This window comes from Anabrus simplex, chromosome 4 (assembly GCF_040414725.1).
Source record: "Anabrus simplex isolate iqAnaSimp1 chromosome 4, ASM4041472v1, whole genome shotgun sequence".
Lineage (NCBI taxonomy): Eukaryota > Metazoa > Arthropoda > Insecta > Orthoptera > Tettigoniidae > Anabrus > Anabrus simplex.
The window spans coordinates 41,107,380-41,131,601 of record NC_090268.1 but is presented as its reverse complement, the minus strand read 5'-3'; the positions used below and the strand labels follow the sequence as shown (position 1 = coordinate 41,131,601).

Genomic DNA, 24,222 nt, shown 5'->3' with positions numbered 1-24,222 from the left:
CTCTGATAAAGAAGGACGATAACTTGTTGACTCATCGGACATGATTGGTATGTCATTGTCAGTGCGAAATAAAGAAGTCTCTGCCTCTTCATCTTCACTGTCACTGGAATCTAATTCCAGAATAAGGTCATCACTGAATCATCCACTCACAATAACTCTGTCACTTGTTTGAGATATATATAGGTGACCTATTTTGTCTGTTCTCTTGTTCTTGAATCATAAACAGAATGCATTGGCTGCTTCATTCGGCGAATTGGCCAGAGTTTTCAAAACATTCAGTGACTACCGAAGAAGTGCTGGGGTCTGTTGATGATCGCAATTGCTCCATTACAACCTTAATTCTGGTTGCTGCAAAGAAAACAATACCTTCCTCCTCTGGTGAACCTTGCCTTTTACTGGCATACTGGCATGTAAAAGAACTCCAACACCTTGGCATCTCAGAAAACTGTACCAGTAGTTAATGGGACATAAAAACATTATTCCTTCACACCAAAGTTTCTTGTTTGATTCAAGATAGTATGAAAGATAGATATGGCCGAATCAAAGATCAAAGAAAGGGAGGCACGCGCAAGCGTAGCTCCCGGGATCAGGAATAAACAAGGCATTGCCAAGGGAATATATATACACACACTCAAGAAAAATTTGGAAAAGTGTCTCTTCAGTTATGGCACATACTGTCATCACAAGTGTGGACAGAATTTCATGTGGTCGGAGTTTGTAATTCCGGAATCTCCATTAATGGAGCTATAGTTGCAATTCCTTCTGCCATCCATATTGATGTACATAAGTCAACAATTTTCAATACCACATGTTGTTTTATGTTTAAAAGAAACACAGTTTCCAGCTAATTGATATTAAAAGTACATGTTTCATCCCTCATTGAGGGAACCTTTAGCTTGTAGAAGATGCACATTCCAAAATACATGGCAAATAAACTCTCTAAATTAATTTTGAAGGTTCGAAACACTACATATACCGGGTGGTCCACTACCCCTTTGCAATTTAGTTTTATGCATCCCACTACTTTTTATTTAGCCTTTATTGTAGATGTCAGTTGCATTGGTATTTAAAACTAGGCTACACTTCATAATGGACAACTTTCAAGGCTACTTTTCAGCTAGTAATCTCATTATGATATGGTAATGGGAAAAAAAATGTCCCCTATATATAAATAATTACATTCAACAGTTATAATGGTACACTACTCATGGGCCACTTCTGTGGTGTAGTGATTAGCGTTAGTAGCTGCCACCCCCGGAGGCCCGCGTTTGATTCCCGGCTCTGCCACAAAATTTGAAAAGTGGTACGAGGACTGGAACGGGGCCCACTCAGCTTCGGGAGGTCAACTTGAGTATAGGTGGGTTCGACTCCCACCTCAGCCATCCTTGAAGTGGTTTTCCGTGGTTTACCACTTCTCCTCCAGGCAAATGCCGGGATGGTACCTGACTCAAGGCAACGGCTGCTTCCTTCCCTCTTGTCTATCCCTTCCAATCTGCCCATCTCCCCACAAGGCCCCTGTTCAGCATAGCCGCTTGGGCGAGGTACTGGTCCTCCTTCCCAGTTTTATCCTACAACCCAAAGTCTCATGCTCCTGGACACTGCCCTTTAGAAGATAGAGGTCGGATCCCTTGCTGAGTCCGTGGGGAAAAAACCAACCTTGGAAGGTAAACAGATGAAGAAAGAAAGACGGTACTCATGGGAATGTAATACTTTTTAAAAATTGAGACCTGTGCAGAGTCTCTTTTAAGGAATGTTTACTGTATGATGTGGAATGTTGTTGTTGAATATTTTATTTGTATTTCTTTTACCTACCTAGCCTGTATGGTGTAGAATATTATTGTGGAATGTCTTGTTTGTATTCTCTTTATCTACTTAAGTAACTACTAGATTGTAAATTATTGTTCTGTGATATCTGTAACAGTCCAGAAAGGTTGTGACGCGGACTTTTAGAACAGGGTGTGTTGGCCCCTGTCGATCCTAGAAGCATGTCCTTACTAATTCTGGAAGATGGAAAGTTCGTGATTAATGTCTGCCTATGTTCTGTAATGTTGTGAAAACATTGCGACTTGATAAAGAGTTTTGATTGGTGGATCTGGGTGGCGATAGGGAGGCTCCTGTCCTCTGATTGGTCACTCGGTATTCACACTGGGGCCAGCTTTGCCTTTTTAAGAGAGCGAGGCAAGATTTCATGGTCTTTCGTTCTCTCGTCAGTACAGCGATTAGACGCACATCAGCGAATCCTCCCTCCCCGGGATGGGCTACCTTGGGGTAAGCACTGTTGATTTCAGTTCCACTTTAATTTATATTTAATGTTCGCTTGTATTTTCTCGCCCAGACTCGCCACTCAGTTACTTCAGATGCCTAGCTTTTCAGCTGGGCCTGCCTGTTTGCTTTCGAGGCATTCCCCTTTCCTTTGTTTTGCTAAACATGTAATTTGTAGATTAACTTAATTTCCCTCGGGGTTTACCTCTAGTAACTCCGTGTCACTTGATGCACGCTAGTTTTTCCGCTGCCCTGCATCAGAAGTGTTTTTGGTGTGGGAGCAAGTTGAACTGGCCTCTGTGCCAAGTTTAAATATTTCTGATTTCCCCCTATTTCCATTATGTGGCTCAGATGTATTAAAAAGTGCATTAACTTTCATTTAATATTGTACGTGTATCCTGTGTTTCCTCTTGACGTAATAGCAAAGCTCTTGGCAAAGTACATCTAACTTTTTATTTTGGAAATGTTGTAACTGGATTGTTTGGATAGATGAATTTGTTCAAAACCTACCTTGTAATGTTTATTTTGGGAAAATAATATCTCAAATCAAGGGATCACCGTTGATTTTTTTAAGATATTATACAATCATCTGAAGAAGAAAACACTGAAATGAACTAAAAACAATTATAAGTTTCAACATTAAATAGTAGCACTCCATAATACCTGTGTACTTACCATACAAACAGGAATATTGTAGTAACAACAAACATGTAACAAGTTAGAGTAGAAAGAGGACCCATTTTATCTTGTTTTTACTACTTTATTCATTCTTTAAACGGCCTGTTATATCGGGTCAACTTTTTATGTACATATAATTTTTAAAACATTGTAATATATCTATATCACAAATGTAAATAATAATAATAATAACTTCACAAATATCAGTGTATATAAGTAATGTAAAAAATTTTAATTTATGTTCATTAGATCAACGAAATAATGAGGTGACATGCCTCTCACAACATGTAGAATAGAATAGAATGGAGTACGCCCATCCCCTAGTTCCGGATTCCGGAATTATGGGAGAGAGTACTCTTTTATTGCAATTTGTTCAATTTTGATACATGCTTAACATTTAACATTTTCCTCTTACATTTGTTTAACTATACTGAATAAAATTTGTTTTGTCCTAGACGTTAGCATTGCTATATTGTCTAGGACAACATGTATCTTACCTTAGTTTATTTATACACTTAAATTAACGAAAAAATGATCATTATCAAACAATATAACTGCTCACCTTGCGGCAAACTAACAAAAAGCACACACTTCTACTTCATAGCAGAAATAAATTAAATAAGTGTGAATACCCACTTTCCAGCAGATACTACATATTATGTGAAACCTTTTCAGGCAAGTCACAAAAGCACCTTCACAGGCATTTAAATAACCTTTACAGGTATATCAATCTGTTCCACTGCATGCTTAAATGCCACCATGTATCTTACCATTACTATATTTGACGCAAGTGCTTGTTTAACAGTAACAATACTTGTAGTTATTGCTAATATCTTTTCGTTTCCTTCTGCTTCTTGAAATCTTATTAACTCATACATATCTGCTATTTCCGAGATCTCTTGTTGTACAATCATCATATTATCTCTGCTGCGCTTGTAACTTTCATTGTCATCACACCTTACTCTAATCTACACATGCAGAAGTGCTGAGTCAACACTGGGCTTGAGATAGGTTAGGCCTATCTCTTCCTCTCCCTACTCTACTGTACTACAGCAGCCAAAACAAACTAATTAACAATCCCACAGCAAATAAAACAGGCTAACACACAGCAAATGACCTCATTGTAAGGAACTCATTACTGTTAACATATTGATGAACTAAATCTGCTACTTAGAAATATACAATATCTAATATATGAAGGAACACTGAACAACTATAAAAGAAACAGTGCTAAACTTATAACTATACTCGCCCTTAGTTTTTAGCAACTTAAACTCTATAATGAATACATATCTGATATACATTTACTATCATTTACCAGTACTGTTATTACTTTCTGTTATTACTAATCTCATTTTAATTTCTTTCTTCCACATGTTTCTTAGAATACAGAAAAATTTAGCTAGTTTTCCTGGGGTGATCCATTCTTTATTTAACAATTTGGTTATTGTATAAAATTCTTGTCTCTCTTTCTACTTTTAATTTATATTCATCTCCAAGGTATTTAGTTCTCAGTGCCTCCGTTCCCTTACATGTTCTCCCACTACGTCGTCACAAAATAAACACGATTTACGTTATGGTTCTCTCTTATTCCCTTATTTTTGTATAAACCCAAAAGCCACCACAACACACCTCTTAGTTCCCTATTTGTGATTCTATTTTTTCTTATTGACATGTTTTGGATAATTCCACAAAATTCTACTAGTGTTCTTTTAGTTTCACATTCTGCCCTAATCGTCTGTCTCTCTATGTCCTTTACTCTAATCGTTAATATTTTAATGAAGCTGTTTTCTTTACCGTTCATCTCCTTATCCCAATATAACCCCATTCCTATTTTGTCTAACATACTTTTTACTTTCGATAACCAATAATTCTCATCCAGGTGTCTCATCTGGTGCTGGTAGGCTAGGTTTAATATTTCCCTCCCCTCTCCTCTTTTTAATCTTAACCAATATTTTACTATTTTCTTACTTATGTCTGCTTGGATGCTGTTATCTCCACATATAGTTCTCACTCCACTATTTGCTGAACATTCTGGTAGGCCCATTATTATTTTACAGAATTTGTTACTTATGACATCTAGTTCTTTTTTATCAACTTCTATACCCCATATTTCAACCCCATACAGTGCTTTTGATACCACAAGGGCATTAAAAACATTTTTATGTAGTTTGTATTGCAGATTAGGCATCTTCTTTTCTAAGGCCTTTATACTTTTATTTTTGCATGTCGTATCTGTTCCTTCCACAACCCATTCTTTGTTAATATCATTCCTAAATATTCTAATTTATTTACAACTTCTAATTCAACACCATCTAACCACCATCGCCTTTCATTTCTTTTTAATTTATTTCCTCTTTTACAAACCATTACTTTTGTTTTTTTGGTATTTATTTTCAAATTCCATGTATTGCAGTATTCCACCATTTTTTTGAGGTTACTTTGCATACCTACTGTTGTTAGTGAGAGCAGCAGGATGTCGTCTGCGAAGACTAGACCGGGGATCTCTTTATTGTATAAGCAAGGGCTAGTCCTATTCTCTTTCGCTAGGCATTCTATTACATCATTAATAAAAAGCAAAATCAGTATTGGTGATAGTTTACATCCCTGCTTAAGTCCAATGTTCGAGTGGATCTTTCCTATCATTAAATCTTCTTTGACTTTAATTGAACATATCACTTCGGCATATAATTCTTCTATGGCTTTAATCATTTTCATTGACATTCCTATTCCGGCCAGCTTCACAACGACAGCCCGTCTGCTAACTGAATCAAAAGCTTTTTGTAGGTCTATTGCTGCAATGTATAGTCTACCACCTTTCTTTCTTATGTACTTATCCATTAATGTTCTGATTATAAATATATTGTCAGTAGTTCTCATTCTTTTCCTGAATCCTGATTGGTATACCGAGATAATAGAGTAATCTTCTGCCCATTTCATAATTCTTTTAGCTAAAATCCCAGTGTAGATCTTACTTAGTGAGTCCAACAATGTAATCCCCCTATAGTTGTTCATATTCGATCTTTCTCCCTTTCTTTTGTAGATCGGGCAAATTACTCCTTCCTGCCAAGATCTTGGAATTTTTCTTCCCTCAAATATTTTATTGAATATTTTAGTTATTATTTCAATCATCTGACCGTTGTTACCTATCTCTTTCCAGAATTCATGCGTAATTCCATTAGCAGCACCTGATTTTCCGCCCTTCCCTTTTTTCATTACATCTAGTACCTCGTCTGTGGTTATTATATCGTCTAGTATAGGCAGCGTAAACTCCATATGTCTCAGTATACCAATTTCGTTTCTGCATAACATGTAACTTTTAAAGTTAAAGAGGAAAGGACCCATTTTTTATTATTCTTACTATTTGAACATTTAACTTGTTTTTAATCATTTGCCAAATTGGGTCAGTTTTCATGCATATGCAACGCTTTGTAATGTGATGTTTTTGAAACTAGTTTGATATATGACAGCTGAGGATGACCCCATAGGGGTCGAAACCGGTACTGTATTTACTGTAATTAATAGTAAATAAACACTGTATTGATAAGCTGGAGGCTTCCATATCATTTTTATGTTGTAGTAGCAATTAATACGGGAATGAAGCTCATAGATTATGATTATTGCTCTATTAGCAGAACCTTCGTATACCAGGACTAGGTGCTGACGGAACAAATTTGTTGGTTTGTACACACCGTAAGTGAATATTGTTCTATTGACACCTATCAGAATCACGCCCTCTCCAAGAAGTACAGGAGTGGTGTAAGCTCGAGCTACTTACAGCAACGACAAGGAAGGAGAGCTTCAAGTAATTTACATTTTTGTCCATGTTTCAGATGGACTTGCCAGAATATGCATGAACAATAGACTACTAATATCCCATGTTGCTAAGATAATGGAAAGGATACTGGAAAGTAGAATAAGGTTGAGGGTTGAGAAGCAGATACAGGAAAATCAGTTTGGTTTCAGAAGTGGAAGGTCAACAATAGAGCCCATTTTCATTATGAGACAACTAATGGAAAAGAATTGGGAGTACGGGAATGATATGGTGATGACATTCATTGATATTGAAAAGGCATATGACAGTGTCCCTAGGACGAAAGTTTGGGACAGTCTGGTGCAAAAAGGAATTGGACAGGGATTAATAAAAATGATCATGGCATTGTATAAGGAATGTTGTAGTTGCGTGCAAACACAAGTTGGCAGGACAAGTTGGTTCAAAATAACTAGTGGGCTGAGACAGGGAAGTGTTCTATCACCAATCCTGTTTACAATAGTGATGGATGACATCATGAGAACAGCAAAAGCAGCATATGGAGGAAGAGAAATGAACATGATGTTATTTGCAGACAATATTGTGATTTGGGGAGAAGACGACAGGAAGGTTCAAGAACAGTTGAATGTGGTGAATGGGAAGATTGAAAAATGTGGATTGAAAATAAGTGTAGAAAAGAGTAAAACTCTTGTTATGACTAGAGGGGAGAAAGAAGGGAAAGGTCAGATTAGACTTACAGACAAGCCCCTATAAGTAGTGGAAACGTTTAAATACCTGGGGAGTGAATTAATGGAGAATGCTCGACTGGATGCTGAGACATACCTGCCAACCCTTCCGATTTACCCGGAAACTTTCCGGTTTTTAACTCGTTTTCCGATTTTCCGATTTATTTTTACTTCTTCCTATTTTTGACCAATATAACTTCTAGTACGGCCAATACTCTTCCCCTACTTTAAATTCTTATGTGTTTGTGTAATTTACGAAACCTCATTTTCAAGAGTATTTATTTTATGCTTTATTTCTTGAGTATTTCGTCCTGCGCCTTCGTGTATCGTGTTTCCCGCTCACCACAGCAGCGTGTCCGCTTTATACAGCTGGGGATTCGGGGCGGCAATTGTCCTGCAAGCAAGACAGGCTGGCGCGCGCTAGCGACTCAGTTAATCGGGATGAAAGAATGAGTTTATTATTGTTCTTCGCGCGCTGTTAACATCGTTTCTGTGCGTAGTTTCGTCGGAGTTTTAGGCCCCTTTTTTTCTTGCATTTGTATGCTTTCCCCCACTGCCAAAGTCGTATGTTAATAATGTATGGGACATATAGAAGTTTTGTATGTGGTAGTTTCGCGTATTTAAGTGCATCATTTTAATGAGTTGAATGTTTTTAAGTGGGTTGTGTCGGTGACAGTTTCAGGTAGTTTATTTTCTCGTTAAGGCCAAAAATATGACAAACGTTATCTCCAAGTGTTCAGAGATACCTATAAATTTCAGTTCATTTTACTGTCTGATAAAGAAACTACCATATTCTTTCGCGTAATTAACGCCCTTGCATAATTTACGCATCCCAATATTTTTGGGTCCAAAGTGGACAAAAACAAATGTTCACGTATATGACGCTCCCACAACTTCGAACATCCATCACACAGCTCCGGATGCGTTTCGAAATAAAGATCTCAACTACTCAAGTAGCAGGCTTCCTATTGCGAAAGCGGGCATTCCAGATACAGGGCAACGTGCTGTTATTAGCCGGCACTAGTTTTACGAGTGTTTCGGGTACGGGACATTCTGTGATCTCAAAATTGTCAGTCCACAGTATTCGAGTAATACTGCATCATACTAACTCGCGGTGATCAGTTACACCGAAAGATACGGGAAGAGGGCAGCGAGTATTCAATGCCCAAATGAAACGCGCGCTACCGCGGTAACAGAAGTGCACGTCAAGCGGCCAACATGTATCGCAAAGCATTTCGCGGACCAAAAAGCGGCAAGTTTCCGCAAGTAGAGAAGGATCTGCTTAAATATGATTTTGTGACGCAACGTTGGATAAGCAATTTCTCACGAAATGCAGTATTTTAAAGAATGTGAAATAACCGCTGCACATGGAATCAGTGTCTCGGATTTGAAGGTTAGCCGAGTCTTGATTAATTTTATGAAGAGAAATGGACTTCCTCTTCAGCGAAGAACATCATCATGCCAAAAAATGACGAATGATTTAAACCATTTTCATCGTTTTGTGATTGAGAAGCGTAAAGTGAGGAATATTTGATCTCCCTTATAGAAACCGCAGATCAGACGCCAATCAGTTTCCATGCCACAAAGTCGAACAATGGATAAGAAAGGATCATACAGTGTTATCGTACGCGCTACCGGAAGCAAAAAACAACGATGTACTGCAATGCTTGCTATAACAGCTGATCTCAGAAAGATTACACCTTACATTGATCTAAAACGAAAAACAATGCCCAAAGCAAAATTTCCGCGAGTGATCCACGTTCGTATTCAAGGAGGAGGATGGATGGACACGTCACTCGTACAAGATTGGATACAAACGGTTTGGGGTAATGTAGCAGGGTCCCTCCCTCGATGCCCGGCCCTTCTCGTGTTGGACAGTTTTTTTGCCGGTATGTCATTGTTATGGCATTACATGAATTGTACTTCTATTAGTTCATGTTTTCACTCCAGGTCGTATTGTCAGCTCGTAATGGGAAGAACATTTTCCAGTCGGTACTTCAATCCCACGTGTCTAACTTACCTGATGTACCCTATTTGAATTTTCAGGAAAAATCTCACTCCGGAATTTTACGCCAAATGACGATAACCGCAAACGAGTTGAACCAGTTGTGTTTTTATATTATATTTGATGCATCTTTTAAATGTAAATGAATTGTAAATATCTTAATTCCTTGAATAATTTACGCATCCGAAGTTTTCGCCTGTATTTTTCGTCAAAAAGTGCGTTAATTACGCGAGAAAATACGATATTATGCATTTTGTTGCGTGTGTCGGTGTGACATAAATATTATTATTCATTTAAGTGTCATAAATGATAATGATAAGGTACATTTTCTTGTAACCATTTTTATGTTTTGGTAGTTTAAGATTTGAAATTTAACGGTCAATTCGCATTACAACTGTAGATATGTATGCCTTTTATCTTGACCTTTTTTCACCTAGACCGTGGTGGAATATATGTGATGAAATCCAGGAATAAAAAAATCTTCCTATTTTTGGTTTCTAAAAGTTGGCAGGTATGCTGAGATTAGTAAAAGGATTCAAGCTGGAAGTTGTTTCTATCATAGTGTAAGAAATATGTTATGGGACAAAGATGTGCTAATGGAAGCAAAGGATACTATGTACAAGATGTATTACGTACCCATAACAACTTACGGAGCAGAAACTTGGACAGTGACAAAGAAGGATGAGAGTCGAATACAGGCAGCCGAAATGAAATTCTTGAGGAGTATGATACAGAAGAGTAGAAGAGACAAAATAAGGAATGAGAAAATCCGGGAAGAAATTGGAGTGGAAAAAATGAATGATAGAATAGAGAAGAGGAGCCGATTAAGATGGTTTGGGCACATAAAGCGAATGAGCGATGAAAGAATGCAAAAAAAGGTGATGGAAATGCAAATCCAAGGAAGGAGAGGCCGTGGACGAACACGATTGAGATGGAAGGATACCATCCAACGCAGCATTATAGAAAGAAACCTGGACTGGGACACAGTGTTGGAGGAGGAGTGGTGGAAAGACCGAAGAAAGTGGAGAGGAACCATATTTGCCCCTACCCGGCTACAGTTGGATAAAGGGAAATGATGATGATGAATAGACTGCAGGTGCAGATTGCCACTGCTGCGTTGTTTCCTTGCAGTCATTTGATTTATTGCTGATGTTTCTATGAAAATATGCACAGTAAAAATCATTAATTTCAGTAATAAACTATACATGTTCTACATTTTCCTCATTTTATAATGAAAGAACCCCCCCCCGGGCAATTTTAGTGGGGGGCGGGGAGGAGAACCTTTGAGTTAAAATCGTCGGTGGGGGCGAAATTCCTCCCTTCAGTTTCGCACCCTAGCCGTAGATAGCTTTAACTTTGACATTTTAAATACACTCAAAAACAATTGTGGCCGATAATACAAATCCACTTAGCACTCGTATTATTGCACTGCGGTACTTAACCAGACTGGCATTACTGGGCCTACTGTTGTCTGTCTTCCTACCGCCTCGATTTCAACATCGCTTCCAGATTTGCTGCAAGCACAGGTGTATCTCCTGGAATGTGGATATACCAGTCCCGCTGATATGCAGTACACAAAAAATGCACCATAAACCATTAAGAATGTGATATAATGATTCAAAACATGTAAAATATTCAATATATTCCTTAAAGCGACATAATAATGATGTGAAAAGTGAAAAATTGACCTCAAAATAAAATACTTGGAAAAATGACGAAGAAAAGATTTAATAAATATGCATTTCTGTAGGGCCATGAACAGCATTTGTATATAAGTTAGCAGTGTCTGTGGTGAACAGTTTAAAAGATGGCATGTCATCACAATCCGGGCCCTGATTATTACCATATTGCATGGATATAGTTCTTGGGTGTTTTGAAACCTAATAATGTGGTACTACACTAAAATGTTAAAGCATACATTGTTGACAGATGTAAATTACCATAATGTTAGTAGCTCCCTCTGTGGATCAGTGGTAAAACAGAGATAGTCAGATTTTTGAAGGCCCATTCAGCACTTCATATCATATGATATTGAAATGTGAATGATCTGTGGTGACTCATTTGATGTTACCCAACAAAATTAATTAAAACTCATCCATAGATTCCCCAATAGAGATCCAATTCGTTGACATCTGTGCAGCCTAAATGGTGTCACACCGGGCGAGTTGGCCTTGCAGTTAGGGGTGTGCTGCTGTGAGCTTGCATCCGGGAGATAGTGGACTCGAACCCCACTGTCGGCAGCCCTGAATATGGTTTTCCGTGGTTTCCCATTGTCACACCAGGCACCTTAATTAAGGCCACGGCTGCTTCCTTCCCTTTCCTAGGCCTTTCCTGCCCCACCGTCGCCATAAGACCTATCTGTATCTGTGCGACGTAAAGCAAATAACAAAAAAAAATTGGTGTCAGTTTAAAATGCCTGCCTACGATAGCTGAAGTCAACTGATGATTATTATTATTGTCATTTTAGTGATTTACTTCTGAACAAATTGTCAGAATTTTGTAAATGACTATGGTCAGTGTTTACATGGACTATTTTGTGTGATATTAATTTTAAAAAATACAATTTGTGTGTGTTGTAGCTGAAGAAGCAGCCAAGGATTATATCCAAAAGATGTGTGTCTACTTCCCCCCAGACTCTCTTCCACGTTTCCATTTGCTGCTGCTTGGAATGGGACCAGATGGCCACACATGTTCTCTCTTTCCTGATCATCGTCTCTTGGATGAAACTTCAGTGTGGGTTGCGCCAATTACCAACTCTCCAAAGCCTCCATCTTCTAGAATTACGTTAACCTTTCCAGTAATCAATAATGCTGAATGCTGCATTTTTGCTCTTGCAGGAGCAGCTAAGGCTGACATTGTTAAAGTAAGTCCATTCTTTGTATTACAGTTGTTAACACTAGAACCGCCGGAACATATTGTATACCTAGAACCGCCGATGACCGCTGTATTGGAATTATAATTTTTATTCTAAATACGTATAGTAACTCATTGTCATACTTTCAAATATGTGTTACTAAGTTTATAAAACATTAATTATGGAATCTAAAGCAGAAAAGAAACAAATTATTTCATTGTATTGCAAATGTAATATTTTCCTAATTTATTACAAACACAGATATGTTTCTCTAAAACACACTTATCTAATAAACAAACATTGCTTTTACTTCAAATTCCTTTAGTCTAAACTGTAAAATAGTTATTACACATTAACAGAAAAGAAAATTACTGTAACATTTTATTTAGTGTAATTTATGACCTGAAATATGTTTGCCAAATCCACACCATATTTTTGAAACACTGTCTTTCTTTTCCTTTAGTGTATTTGCACACGCTGATGCAATTCTGCATCTTTAGAAGCAGGAACTACATACCACGACCTTAGTTATGTCCTTTGAGCAAAAACCACACACTCGCTGTTTGCACTTTCTGCAGGTAAAGTTTGTCTTATTCCTGCATTTCTTCATTTGGCATTGCCTCCTCTGTACATTTCCTTCCACAGGCTCCCTAAATTCGGGTTCTCTTTCCACATACTTAGGTTTCGATTCCATGTACCCCATACGAAGCTCCTCTGCTAGCTTCAGGATGTAATTTCGGCGACTAATCTTCTTCCCGGTCACTTTTTTGAAAATGATCCAGGAATTGATAGCTGCCAAGTCAAGAATATTATGAAATACATGAACAGGCCATCTTCGGGTAGCGGATCGAACAGTATATTTTCTTCCCATTTGATCCACCACGTCCACATCATATTTTGTATTGTTGTAGAAGTCTACTGTTTCGGGAATCCTTTTGGGATTAGCTTGAATTTCAACTTCTGAGTGCAAAGTACTGTATAGAAGGACGTTCTTGTTTCATTTACCTTGATAAACAGTAAGTGTGTCATTGGAATGTTTCTGAAGAGTTGAGTCGTAAAGACTAGCTTTCATAGCCTTCACAGCTTTAGGTATTTCTCTCCTTGATCGTCTAATGGTTCCAACAATACTCGTACCATTAAACTTCTTACCAAGTTTCACTGTTGTAAAAAAGTTGTCTGTAGTCACGTTTCGCCCCTTCTTTTGAAATGGTTCCATCAACTTCATTACTACACTTTCGGGAAGAGTCTCGTCACGTCCTCTGAGATCGTCTTTTCCTAGGTAAGGAAACCCATTGCACAGAAACTTTGAGTCAACGTCCACAAGAAGCCAAAACTTAATTCCAAATTTATCTGGTTTGTTCGGCATGTACTGTAAGAATGGACACCTTGTTTTGCTTGGGAAAGGCTGCTCATCAGCCGTCAGATTTTCACCTGGAATATAAGTCAGTTGACAATTTTCAATGAATTTGTTCCATACTTTTGATACTAACGCAAATTTATCAGTCTTCAAACGTTCTGATCTTGTAGTTCTGACGCCGAAACGCAAAAATCTTTGAATTTCTCGAAAACAATTCCTCCCCATTGTTTCACTGAAGAATGGTGGCCCCCACTTTTTAGACCAGAGTTCATCAAGTTCAGTGTTACTGGCTCCAAGAACACCATGAGCATACACTAAGGCAATGAACGCCTCCAGTTTTTCTAAACTTACACTCCAAAATTCATTACCTAGAACACATTTTGCTTCCGTTTCCGTACAGTGTTTGATGTATTTCAATATAGACTCATCAATAACAAGACGCCATGCACTCGCTACACTGTCATCAGAAACATGCCGCTTTGAATATGGAGTAGGTCCTAGATTTTCTTTCAAGATGTTGTGACAAGCCATCCTGCCAGGTGTAGTCTTCCCAAACTCTCCTACAGTCTACTCCATGATGCCGTCTGTACCTAGTAACGTATTACTTGTTCCTGGGAGGTTTGTGTTGATTCGTCCCCTCTTATTTCCAGCTTTTCGTACTACATTTTCTGCTGCTGTAATAGAACAATTGATAACTTTCAGTTCTCGGCCTATACCAGGCATAATTGCCGTCTAAATGTTGAATTTCAGTACCAAAGTTGATATGTTGACATCAAGATAACGTATATCATTATTGTAACTTACCTGGTTCAACAATTTGGTATTCAGCATCATCTGAATCACTGCTTTCAGAATGGACACTTGGTTGGTGGTAATCTTCGTCTGCAGCTTCTTCTCGTACGTCCTCTACATCTGGGTCACATTCAGCTTCAGACATATCATTTGGAATGCCATGCAGTAGAGTGAGTAATTCTTCATCGGTAAGGGTCGGTGGTCTACGAGCCATGGTCTGTGACAAGCTGACGAAGTTGTGGCTCCAGACTGCCGAGAGAGATTAGTAGACAGTTGTCCCAAGGTGTGATTGGCTCACGGAGAGAGGAGGGGTGAGGGAGGCCTTGAAGGGGATTGTGAGAGCGGAAGGATGTTCGCTACTCTCAGAGGAGAGTAAACCATTAGCCCTCATAGCCGCGTTTCAATAAATGAATAAAGAGGAAATTGAACAATGGCCGTGCATAGACTATCAGAGTTTCATTGTTGTGCTTACATTATTGCAGGGAGAATAATTATAAACAAATTTTATCTCAACCAGAGGAATAAGCACGTTCTAACACGTTTTATTATGATAATCAATATAGCGGTCAAAATGACCCCTCCGGCGGTTCTAGGTATACTCGTTACCTACGTCCTATCCAATGACGCAAAATTAATTAAATTTAATACGGATGATTCTGACCGGTAATCAGGAAAAGTCACTGAAGCTCTTTACAATAGGACAAAAAATGTGGTCAAAATAAGGCTTTGAAAATGTGTAGCGGTCATTTTGACCGCTCCGGCGGTTCTAGTGTTAAGACTTGGCTTGGCCATTACTAGAGCTAAAAAGCATCTGTCAGATAAGATAAATATTTGCAACTTTACCTCTCTAATCAGTCATAATGTCAAAATATTTTCATCTTGGTATATACTCTGTATGTGTTCTAAATTTCATTGCTTAGGTCAGAGGTGCAGACATGCCAGGTTGCTGTGGCAACTTGTATTTTTGCTACTCACACCTTTCTGCCCCCTCCCCAAGAAATCTGTTTTCCTATTTTTTCACACTTTCATTCTTCTCCTGTCCGTCACTTTGTAACAAAAACCTTATGACTAATGAAGCAACTCTCGTACTGAACAGGCTTAAATCCACGCCACGATCTTCTCTAAAATAAAACGGCGAGACCAAAGAGTTTGGTGGGTTGTTTTTTTTTTTTTTTTTTTTTTTCTCTCTCTCTCTCTCTCTCTCTGCACAGGACCATTGATGTATATCCATGAATGAGAGTCTTTGCACTAACGATAGTCTTAGAGTTAACATGCATGAAGCAGTTGGCCCTTATCTGTTACGGCAGCAGGGCTTTTGGTGGAAGAATTGAGAGCTAGTTACTTCATAGGTGCATGTAGTCAAAAGTGCAATGAATGTGTGGTACTGTGTGTACATTTTAGTAGTTTCTACGCATGGCCTTTGTTATTGTTCAAGTTTCAATAAATGCAGGGCTTAGGCTTGTAAATCGTAACTTACATGTTTGTGCTGGTGTTAGTATTAGGTTAGCCTTTGAATATGAAACGCATGAAACCAGTGTGTGATGGCCAATCAAATCAGGCTAATTTGGCACAATTCTTCACAACACCTATACACTTTAAGCCGTTATTTGGGAAATAACAAAGACTCAGAAAATACGACTGGTTCTTCCATTAACAGTGTAGGAGTTCAGGCTCTCATTTTGTAAGAAAGAGCGCCTGTAAATTAAGTTAAACCTGAAATGAGAAATGTAGCAATTGTAGTTGGCCTACAACCAGCTAAAAGAAAATTCAAAGAAGAGTGGAAACTGCCTTGGCTATCATTCCATGGAAGTACAGGAATGGCTCAATGTAAATCTTGTGTTTTGTTCCCAAATTCTTCAGATCAGTCTTGGGAAGTAGTAACAGGTTTTACAGGGCCATTTAAACTAGAAAAAATTAAGAAATACAGTAGAACCTCAAATATACATTCCCAGAAACTACATTTTCCCATGTTATCCATTCAGATTGCGTGGTCCTGCATTATCGATTCCTCGTAGAAACGATTTCCCGTATCAACCGTCCAGAAAGTTCAGTCCCCTCAACGCTAAATCCTCGGTCACGCGTTTTTCAAGAAACTGTATCACACGAAAGGACGGCTATGGCATACTTAGGATCTTGGTGTTAATGTTCCTTGCACTGCGTAGTCACTGAGCTTTCTGGCAGGAATCAAAACTGCTGCTTAGTTAAGTAACACAAATTTGGTATTTTAATATCGTATACGATTATGTTATCGAGACTAGAACATACATAAAGCCATGGGAGGTTTTGGGATTCCCTATTACTGGTTTGGTCTTAATGTAAGACTGGGAATTTCACATTGTTGTGTTAAAATGTTATAAAAACCGTAGCAGTTTTATTTGCGCACGTTACATTTAAAAATTTTGTATAATTTTGCACTCATGCCGACTTGTACAGCGAGTACAGTAAAATGAAAATGTTTAAGGTCCACCTTTTCAATACCATGAATGTTTATTGATGTGAATATATATCACATAACGTTTAAAGATGGTTGGTACTAGTTTCGACGCTCATTGCGCATCGTCATCAGCCAACAAATCAATTGAGCAAAATGCAACTTATCGAATAGCAATATATAACACATGATAGCACCTACAAGACAAATGTTAAACTATGACTAGTTGAAATACAAAACACATGACAGCAAATACAAGGATTAATGATGAAAGTTAAATTGTCAAAAGTTAAAACATTGAAAGCAAATCAGAAGGTAACAATAGTTAGGGTATGATACACGAGAAAATAGTCCAGCTTAAGGTTTGTAGAACATAAGGTGTATCTATATACAACACATAAATGCACCTACTAAGGCAAATTTTAAATGTAACGTTAAAATGATGAGGGTATGGTGCGTATAACCATCTGAAATATATGACAGCACCTATAAAGTCACTGTTAGATTATAACCAGTTGAAATGATGTGGTGCATCTGACCATAAAATATAACATTTTTGAGAAGGTATCCCAGTTGTTGAGTCTTTCTAACTTTCAATTGTACAGCGAGTGCGCTTTCCAGCTGAGCTCAAGGTCACGAATAACCATAAATTCGGAAGTTTTGATGATATTTTTTCTCTTTCGATTGTGATTAGTGACAGGCAGAATTGAATATAATGCATTCGAGAACTTTAGAATTTATACTTACATTCGAAACCATATTCTAGAGTTCAACACAACTTTTAAGTCTATTTAAGCCTAATTTACACGATATAAGATTTCCATAAACTGACTGCGAACAGTATACCGGTGACCAAATAACAATGGAAGATTTAAAGAAAAAGGGATTTTGCTATTCTGTTGGGTGCTTTTGTATCCAATGTGCTTTATTTTATTAGATTAGAGAATTAAAAGCTACTTCTGGACGATTGTTGTTTGGCTTAGTGTTATTAGGTTTTTCAGACAGTTTGACTGGTCAAAGTTGCTGAACTGAAAGAAGGTTTCAGCGGAAGCTGACAAAGTTTCCCCATTAAAACTGAATGTAAAGTTTCGATTTTTTAAAGTCTCGTACCTGTAATTAATGTTTGAAGCCGCCCTGCGGTCGAACTTGCCTGCCTCTCACCTGGAGGACCCGGGTTCAATTCCCAGCCAGGTCAGGCATTTTTACTTCGATATGAGGACTGATTCCGGGGTCACTCATTCTGCGATTACCTTTAATTGAGGCGCTATTTAATGGTGAGATCGCGACCCCGGTCTAGAGAACCAGGAATAACAGCCGAGAGGATTTATCACGCTGACCATACGTCACCTCGTAATCTGCAGGCCTTCGAACCGAGCAGCGGTCACTTGGTAGACAGAAGGCCCATTGGGACTGTAGTTTGGTTTGGTTTAGGGATGTTTGTAAGATTATAAGTATACATATTTCTTTTTTGTGACGTTTAGCCAAATTGTTGATGGTTCATTTGTTCCCAGATTTTTCCATTTTTCCCATGTTGTACGTTTTTTCCCGTAGTGGTGGTGATTATTGTGTTAAGAGGAAGTGTAACTAGGCAACCATCCTCTATATAACTCTAATCAGAGGGAAAAAATGGATCCGACACTTCGAAAAATGAAGATATCGGCCAAAGGAAGACAAGGGCCACGAAGGGCGTGAAAGTGAAAGACTACCTAGCCCTCTCAAACGTAATAGCATCGGGGTCGGCAAAGAACAAGAGTTGACGAAGAGAGGTCGGATAGGATAGATGAAAGTGAGGAGCCTGGCACAAGTAAGTGGAAGCAATGCCAGGACTCAACCAGGGACCCCGTGATCGCCAACCCACGCTCCAAAGTTCAGAGCCCCTGGGGCCCCTTTTAGTCGCCTCTTACGACAGGCAGTGGATACCATTGGTGTTATTCTACTGCCCCCACCCACGGAGATTTTTTCCATGGTCCCTCCAAAAATGGAGAATAGAGGTTCCACTGTATAACGAATCTGAACGACACAGAAATTGTGCAGCACCTTGTAATACAACATTGTTTCCAGAAACAATGCCCCTGGCCATGTGTGTAAAGAAAATGCATTCTAATGTGTTTGATAATTTGAAGAATAATAAGCCATCACAGATTTTCCTGGTTTATAGAACTGATTGAGAGCAGGGCTGAGAGAGTCCTAGTTACAAGGAATTTATTAATCAGATAGCTAAGGTGCTAAAAAGTGACTTAATTTCTGACCTGAAAGATGCAAGTTGTGTTGGTTTACTGCTGGGTGGATCTGTGAACATCCTAATTCTCTCTGTAAGATTCGTATGCAGCTTCAAAATCAAAGAAATTTTATCACTCACCACCTTTAGAAAATGGAAATGCAGCTGGGTACATGGAAACACTTGAAAAGGAACTTGGAAAGCTTGGAATTTCCGAAAGGTTGTCTGTTTCAAAGGTAGTTGGCATTGAAACAGGTGGTACTGCTACTTTGCTTGGTGCACACAATGAATTAATTCAGAACATTAGACAACATGTCAAACATATTGTTGCTGTGCAAATGCATAGCACCAAGGCTTCAATTAAGTGTATAAAGTTATGTAACAAAAAAATATATATGGACTATGTTGGTAAGCTTGAATCATTACTGAAGTCTCTACAAATTTTACCAGTAGTCTCCCAAGAGGCTACAAGAACTGAGACCAGGGTTCGTGGGTTCGTAAATTTCAGTATTTGCACAGTGTAAGATGGGTAGTCAGAAAGGTTGGTTGTGTATCTGCTCTAGTGGCTGATTGGAAATGTGCCATCGTGCACTCGGAAAATGTAACTGCAAGTAAAGATAAAGAAGCTCCAGTGGCAATAGTTATATTGAGAAAACTTGCTGATTTTAAATTTGTTCACATGCTGTACTTTTTTCTGGATTTTTAAAAAATCCTGAAAATTTAGCTTTGTTTTCATAGGGAGCAGCTATTTCTCAGCATTGATGAACTACATGCAAAAAGTAGGGTAACATCATTTGACTTACTCAAAATGAAGATAAATTTTATAAAAAACATTCCTTTTGTAGCATTTTTTAAGACATACAACTGAAGGGAATTGGACCAACAGTTAATTTACAGAAAGAAAACAGATTAGTCATAGTGTCAGATATTTGAGGCTAAGATTTTTGGTTCATGGAACTGAAAAGAAATGCACAAACTTATCTCATACCTTTACACAGCCAGCTGGAACAGATGTGGAAAGTTATGATGTTGACAAAACTTTTCAGGGAATAACTTGCAATATGTGAAAACCGTGGGAACTACATGCAGTGCATACAAAATAAGTCGTATGAGTTCAAAGTTCTTGGAAGAGGAAAAAATTGTTCAAACTGTTGGGAGTTGGCAAGCATTGACAGATTGTATGTGTCCTTCCAGACTCTACAGCATCATATAAGTGAGGATTAAAGTAAAGTGATTAACATGGAATATTAAAGGAAAGATGGAGAATATTAGCAATATCTTTCTGGTCACAAATTGCTCTCAAAGGGGAAGACCCATGTGACCCCTCAGTAATCTCTGCTACCCCAACAAAATGCTCAAATTACGCCCATGCGTACAAGTAGAAAATGGTACTGTCAACCAAGATTGATAAGAAAAGGTTCCACCTTATCAATACCATTTTATTTATATAAGATTAACTTACAGGACCGGTTTCGACTTTTTGAACAGTCATCATCAGCTGTACATTGGTACCTTTACATACGAGGTAAGTCAAATATTGGTTATATTGCCTTTCCAAATGGAGAAGTTGTGGGAAAGCACTATGTCAAACATTCAAATTGGGCATGTTTAAGAGTAAAAATTGGTTATATGGCTCAATCTAGATAGTTGAAAACGAGTTTGTTTTTAGGCCTGAAATTCGTGTAAATTAGTTAATTTTTAAAAAGTACAGGTATATTAAACACTCTAAAATGCATAACACATGTTAAAATCACATATCAAAATATACAGGCATGTTTTTCAGATTATAATTTTCTCGCACTACTTTTGTCTCTTACACACACCAGCAAAATATTATAGACAAGAAAAGAGCCACCAACCTGCATCTGAAATATTCACGTACTATGGAGACTACATTCAATACTTAAAGTCCATGTATCAATCACAGCTGCACATATCTACCTCCGTTCATATACTGGAATTGCTATTAACAATATGATAAACCTATCATATATACAAGTGGATACAGTAGAACCTTGATAATTCGAAATCGGTTAATTCAAAACCCCGCCTAATTCGAAGAAGCTCTCATTCCCGGAAACATAAGATACAGTTTTGCATGTTATTTAAATTGTTTAATTCAAAGTACAATGTCGGCCCCATTACCAAAATTCAGACTTTTAATTCGAAACTGCCTTTACATTTTAAAACAATAGTATGTCACAGGGTAATTTCAACTCGAAATTTATCCGCTCCGCGTCATAATAGAACGCGCGTTCCGAAACGTGGAAGGGTAGCTTTCCGCACTTACACTCACTTCGTTGGGTCTACAGTGCGCCTCATGATTGCCAAGTTGAATGAAATCGGAATTCTTTTGTATTCAACCTTTTAAGGAACGCCGTAATATCACGCAACAGGCAGTGTGCGGAAAAACAGAATCCGCGACCACTGGCAATGCCGACAGTTGACGAAAAAACGTAGCTCATATAATAAATTCGTAGGCACCGAACAATATTGTCATTGCCGGTGAAACTGCATTGCTTTATTTTAATGCAAGCCCAAACGGTCTTATGGTTTTAAATGGGTCATAGTAGTACGTTGGAATGCACATGGGATGGAAGCAAGAAACATTATCCCCTCGTCATAGGAAAGTTCGATAAACCACAATGTTTTAAGGGCATCGGGCACTTTCCATACCAGTACAAAGCATCTAAAAATGCAAACGGTACAGAAATCCAAAAAATAATGCATATGCACAGGGAGACCAGCATAATTTATCCTCGTCTTTGAATTGTGTGATTTTTTCTTTCGTTGCGTGAGGTTATGTTTGTCAGGGATTTATCCAAGTGCATTATTTGAAAATTGTAAATGCACCTTGTTGGATACATTTCGGAAAGCGATTTTTCCATGGCATTTGAAAGGTTTAAACTGTGAATCGAGGTGATTGCATGTATTAATGGGTCTTAGAATACTTTGTGACGCGGCAAGTGTTTACATTTCTGAAGTACAAGAGAATTGCTATGGCGGGAAATCGTACAAGGATAGTCATAGAAAAGTTCGATTTTAAGGGCATCGGGTACTTTCTTTGTAAATACAAGGCATCTAAAATGCATACGGTATACTGATTCAAATAATAAAGCACTTGCACATGGGAGCTAGCATAGATTTCTGCTCGTCTTTGAATCGTGCTTTTTTTTTTTTTTTTCGTTGCGTGAGGTTATGTTTGCTAGTGAGATATCTGAGTGCATTACTTGAATACTGTAAATGAACCTTCTTGGATACATTGTGACATTTTGGAAATAGTTCTTTTTTCATGGCATTTGAAGGGTATAAATTGTGAATCAAGGTTAACTGCATGCAGTAACGGCAGAGCCATCTACAGTTAAAGCCGGAAGGTACACTTGGCAACGCTGTATCTATCTGTCAAGCGGAGGCCGAGAGAAAAGGGGGCGTGTCCGACTTTGAATTGACTTCAGTGATATTCAGCGCACTTAGACCAACATGATGGTTATCAAAAATATACACACTGTGAAAAATGACACTAAGAAACACACGCATCAAGAAATGCACTCAGTAAAGTTAGAAATACACATTTTACATGCATAAAAACAAAACCCTTTAAAGAACAGTACTCACGAGCTGAATATTTATGGAGTGTTGACAGCTTCCTTCGTTTACTGATTTTATCATCACTGCTGGCATAACTCTTGTTCTTAATCTGCTTTCTATAATTATTCAACATGACGTTGCAAAATGTGGACAATAAACAGTCTATTAGACTATTATTGTCATGCCCACAGTTACCCTGTTCAAACCAGAACTGTTGATTTTCATCTCTCCCTAAAGCAGCTCTGTGTATAGAGGGAAGATAACTTCTTTGTGATTTCCACAATCCAGGTAGTCTTCCTTGTAGTCTTCAGACAGCAACAAGGTAAACATTCCTGTCACTGTTACAAAGACACACACAACACAATCTGATGGCACCACTAACCCACCTCTCTGAAGTTCTTCAAAATAGGGGCCATCTGTTTCATTGCACTGCAGGAGACCTAAACATGTGTCACAGTTTATCCTTTTGGATATTGCCCTTACTGCATACCCAGAAATGTATATTACACCTGACATCTCAAAATGCCCATCAGAAATGTCACATGATAAAAGTGAGTCGAACTTTTTTATCACTGCCATATTTAGCCTAATATCATCTGTCTTGGTGGAATGAGACATTTCTAACTGGCTACAGTCAAACTGCACTTTTCCGTACCTAGATGAGTGCAAGCCCAGAACACTCGTAATCCTAATTTTCTTCTCACTTTCTATAACTTGAAGTGCAGTAACAATCAATCATTCAATACTGATCTGCATTTAGGGCAGTCGCCCAGGTGGCAGATTCCCTATCTGTTGCTTTCCTAGCCTTTTCCGAAATGATTTCAAAGAAATTGGAAATTTATTGAACATCTCCCTTGGTAAGTTATTCCAATCCCTAACTCCCCTTCCTATAAATGAATATTTGCCCCAGTTTGTCCTCTTGAATTCCAACTTTATCTTCATATTGTGATCTTTCCTACTTTTATAGACGCCATTCAAACTTATTCGTCTACTAATGTCATTCCACGCCATCTCTCCGCTGACAGCTCGGAACATACCACTTAGTTCAACAATGATAAAGGTGTTTTAATTTATTCCACCTATTCAATACTTATATTTTCACGTATAGTTGTTACATAATTAAATTCTTAGTTACATGGGACATGTTTCACTCTCAATTAAGGGCATCTTCAGCCTAAATACAATAATCAAAAATACAACTAAATTAAAAGTGGAAGTTAAATACAATCATCAAAAATACAACTAAAATAAAAAGTGGAAGTTAAAAGTTTAGTCTGTTATTAAAATTAGGAACAATAAAATTGTGAAAAATGATAAAATAAAAAGATGCTAATGGAAAACTGTCTTATGATTAAACTATAATCTTGTCGGAGACTAAAACTTCTATTAAAATTCTAATTAAAACAGTTCATATAAAATATTGGAAAATCAAAGTGGTAGTAATAAAAAAAAAAAAAAAAAAAAAAGCCAACGACATGAGGGCGTGTACACAAGCATAAACTTGATTGTCATGAATACAATCTTTTCAAGGCCGCTGATG

At 38.0% G+C, this 24,222-nt stretch overlaps 1 protein-coding gene across 1 annotated transcript in view; it reads left to right on the top strand.

The window, feature by feature from the left end:
* Pgls (6-phosphogluconolactonase) overlaps positions 1 to 24,222 on the top strand; it is a 60,692-nt gene that overhangs the window by 10,273 nt on the left and 26,197 nt on the right. The window contains exon 3 of the mRNA XM_067145052.2: positions 12,022 to 12,305. Within this exon, the coding sequence (XP_067001153.2) occupies positions 12,022 to 12,305 (284 nt within the window). The remainder of the gene's footprint in view (positions 1 to 12,021; positions 12,306 to 24,222) is intronic.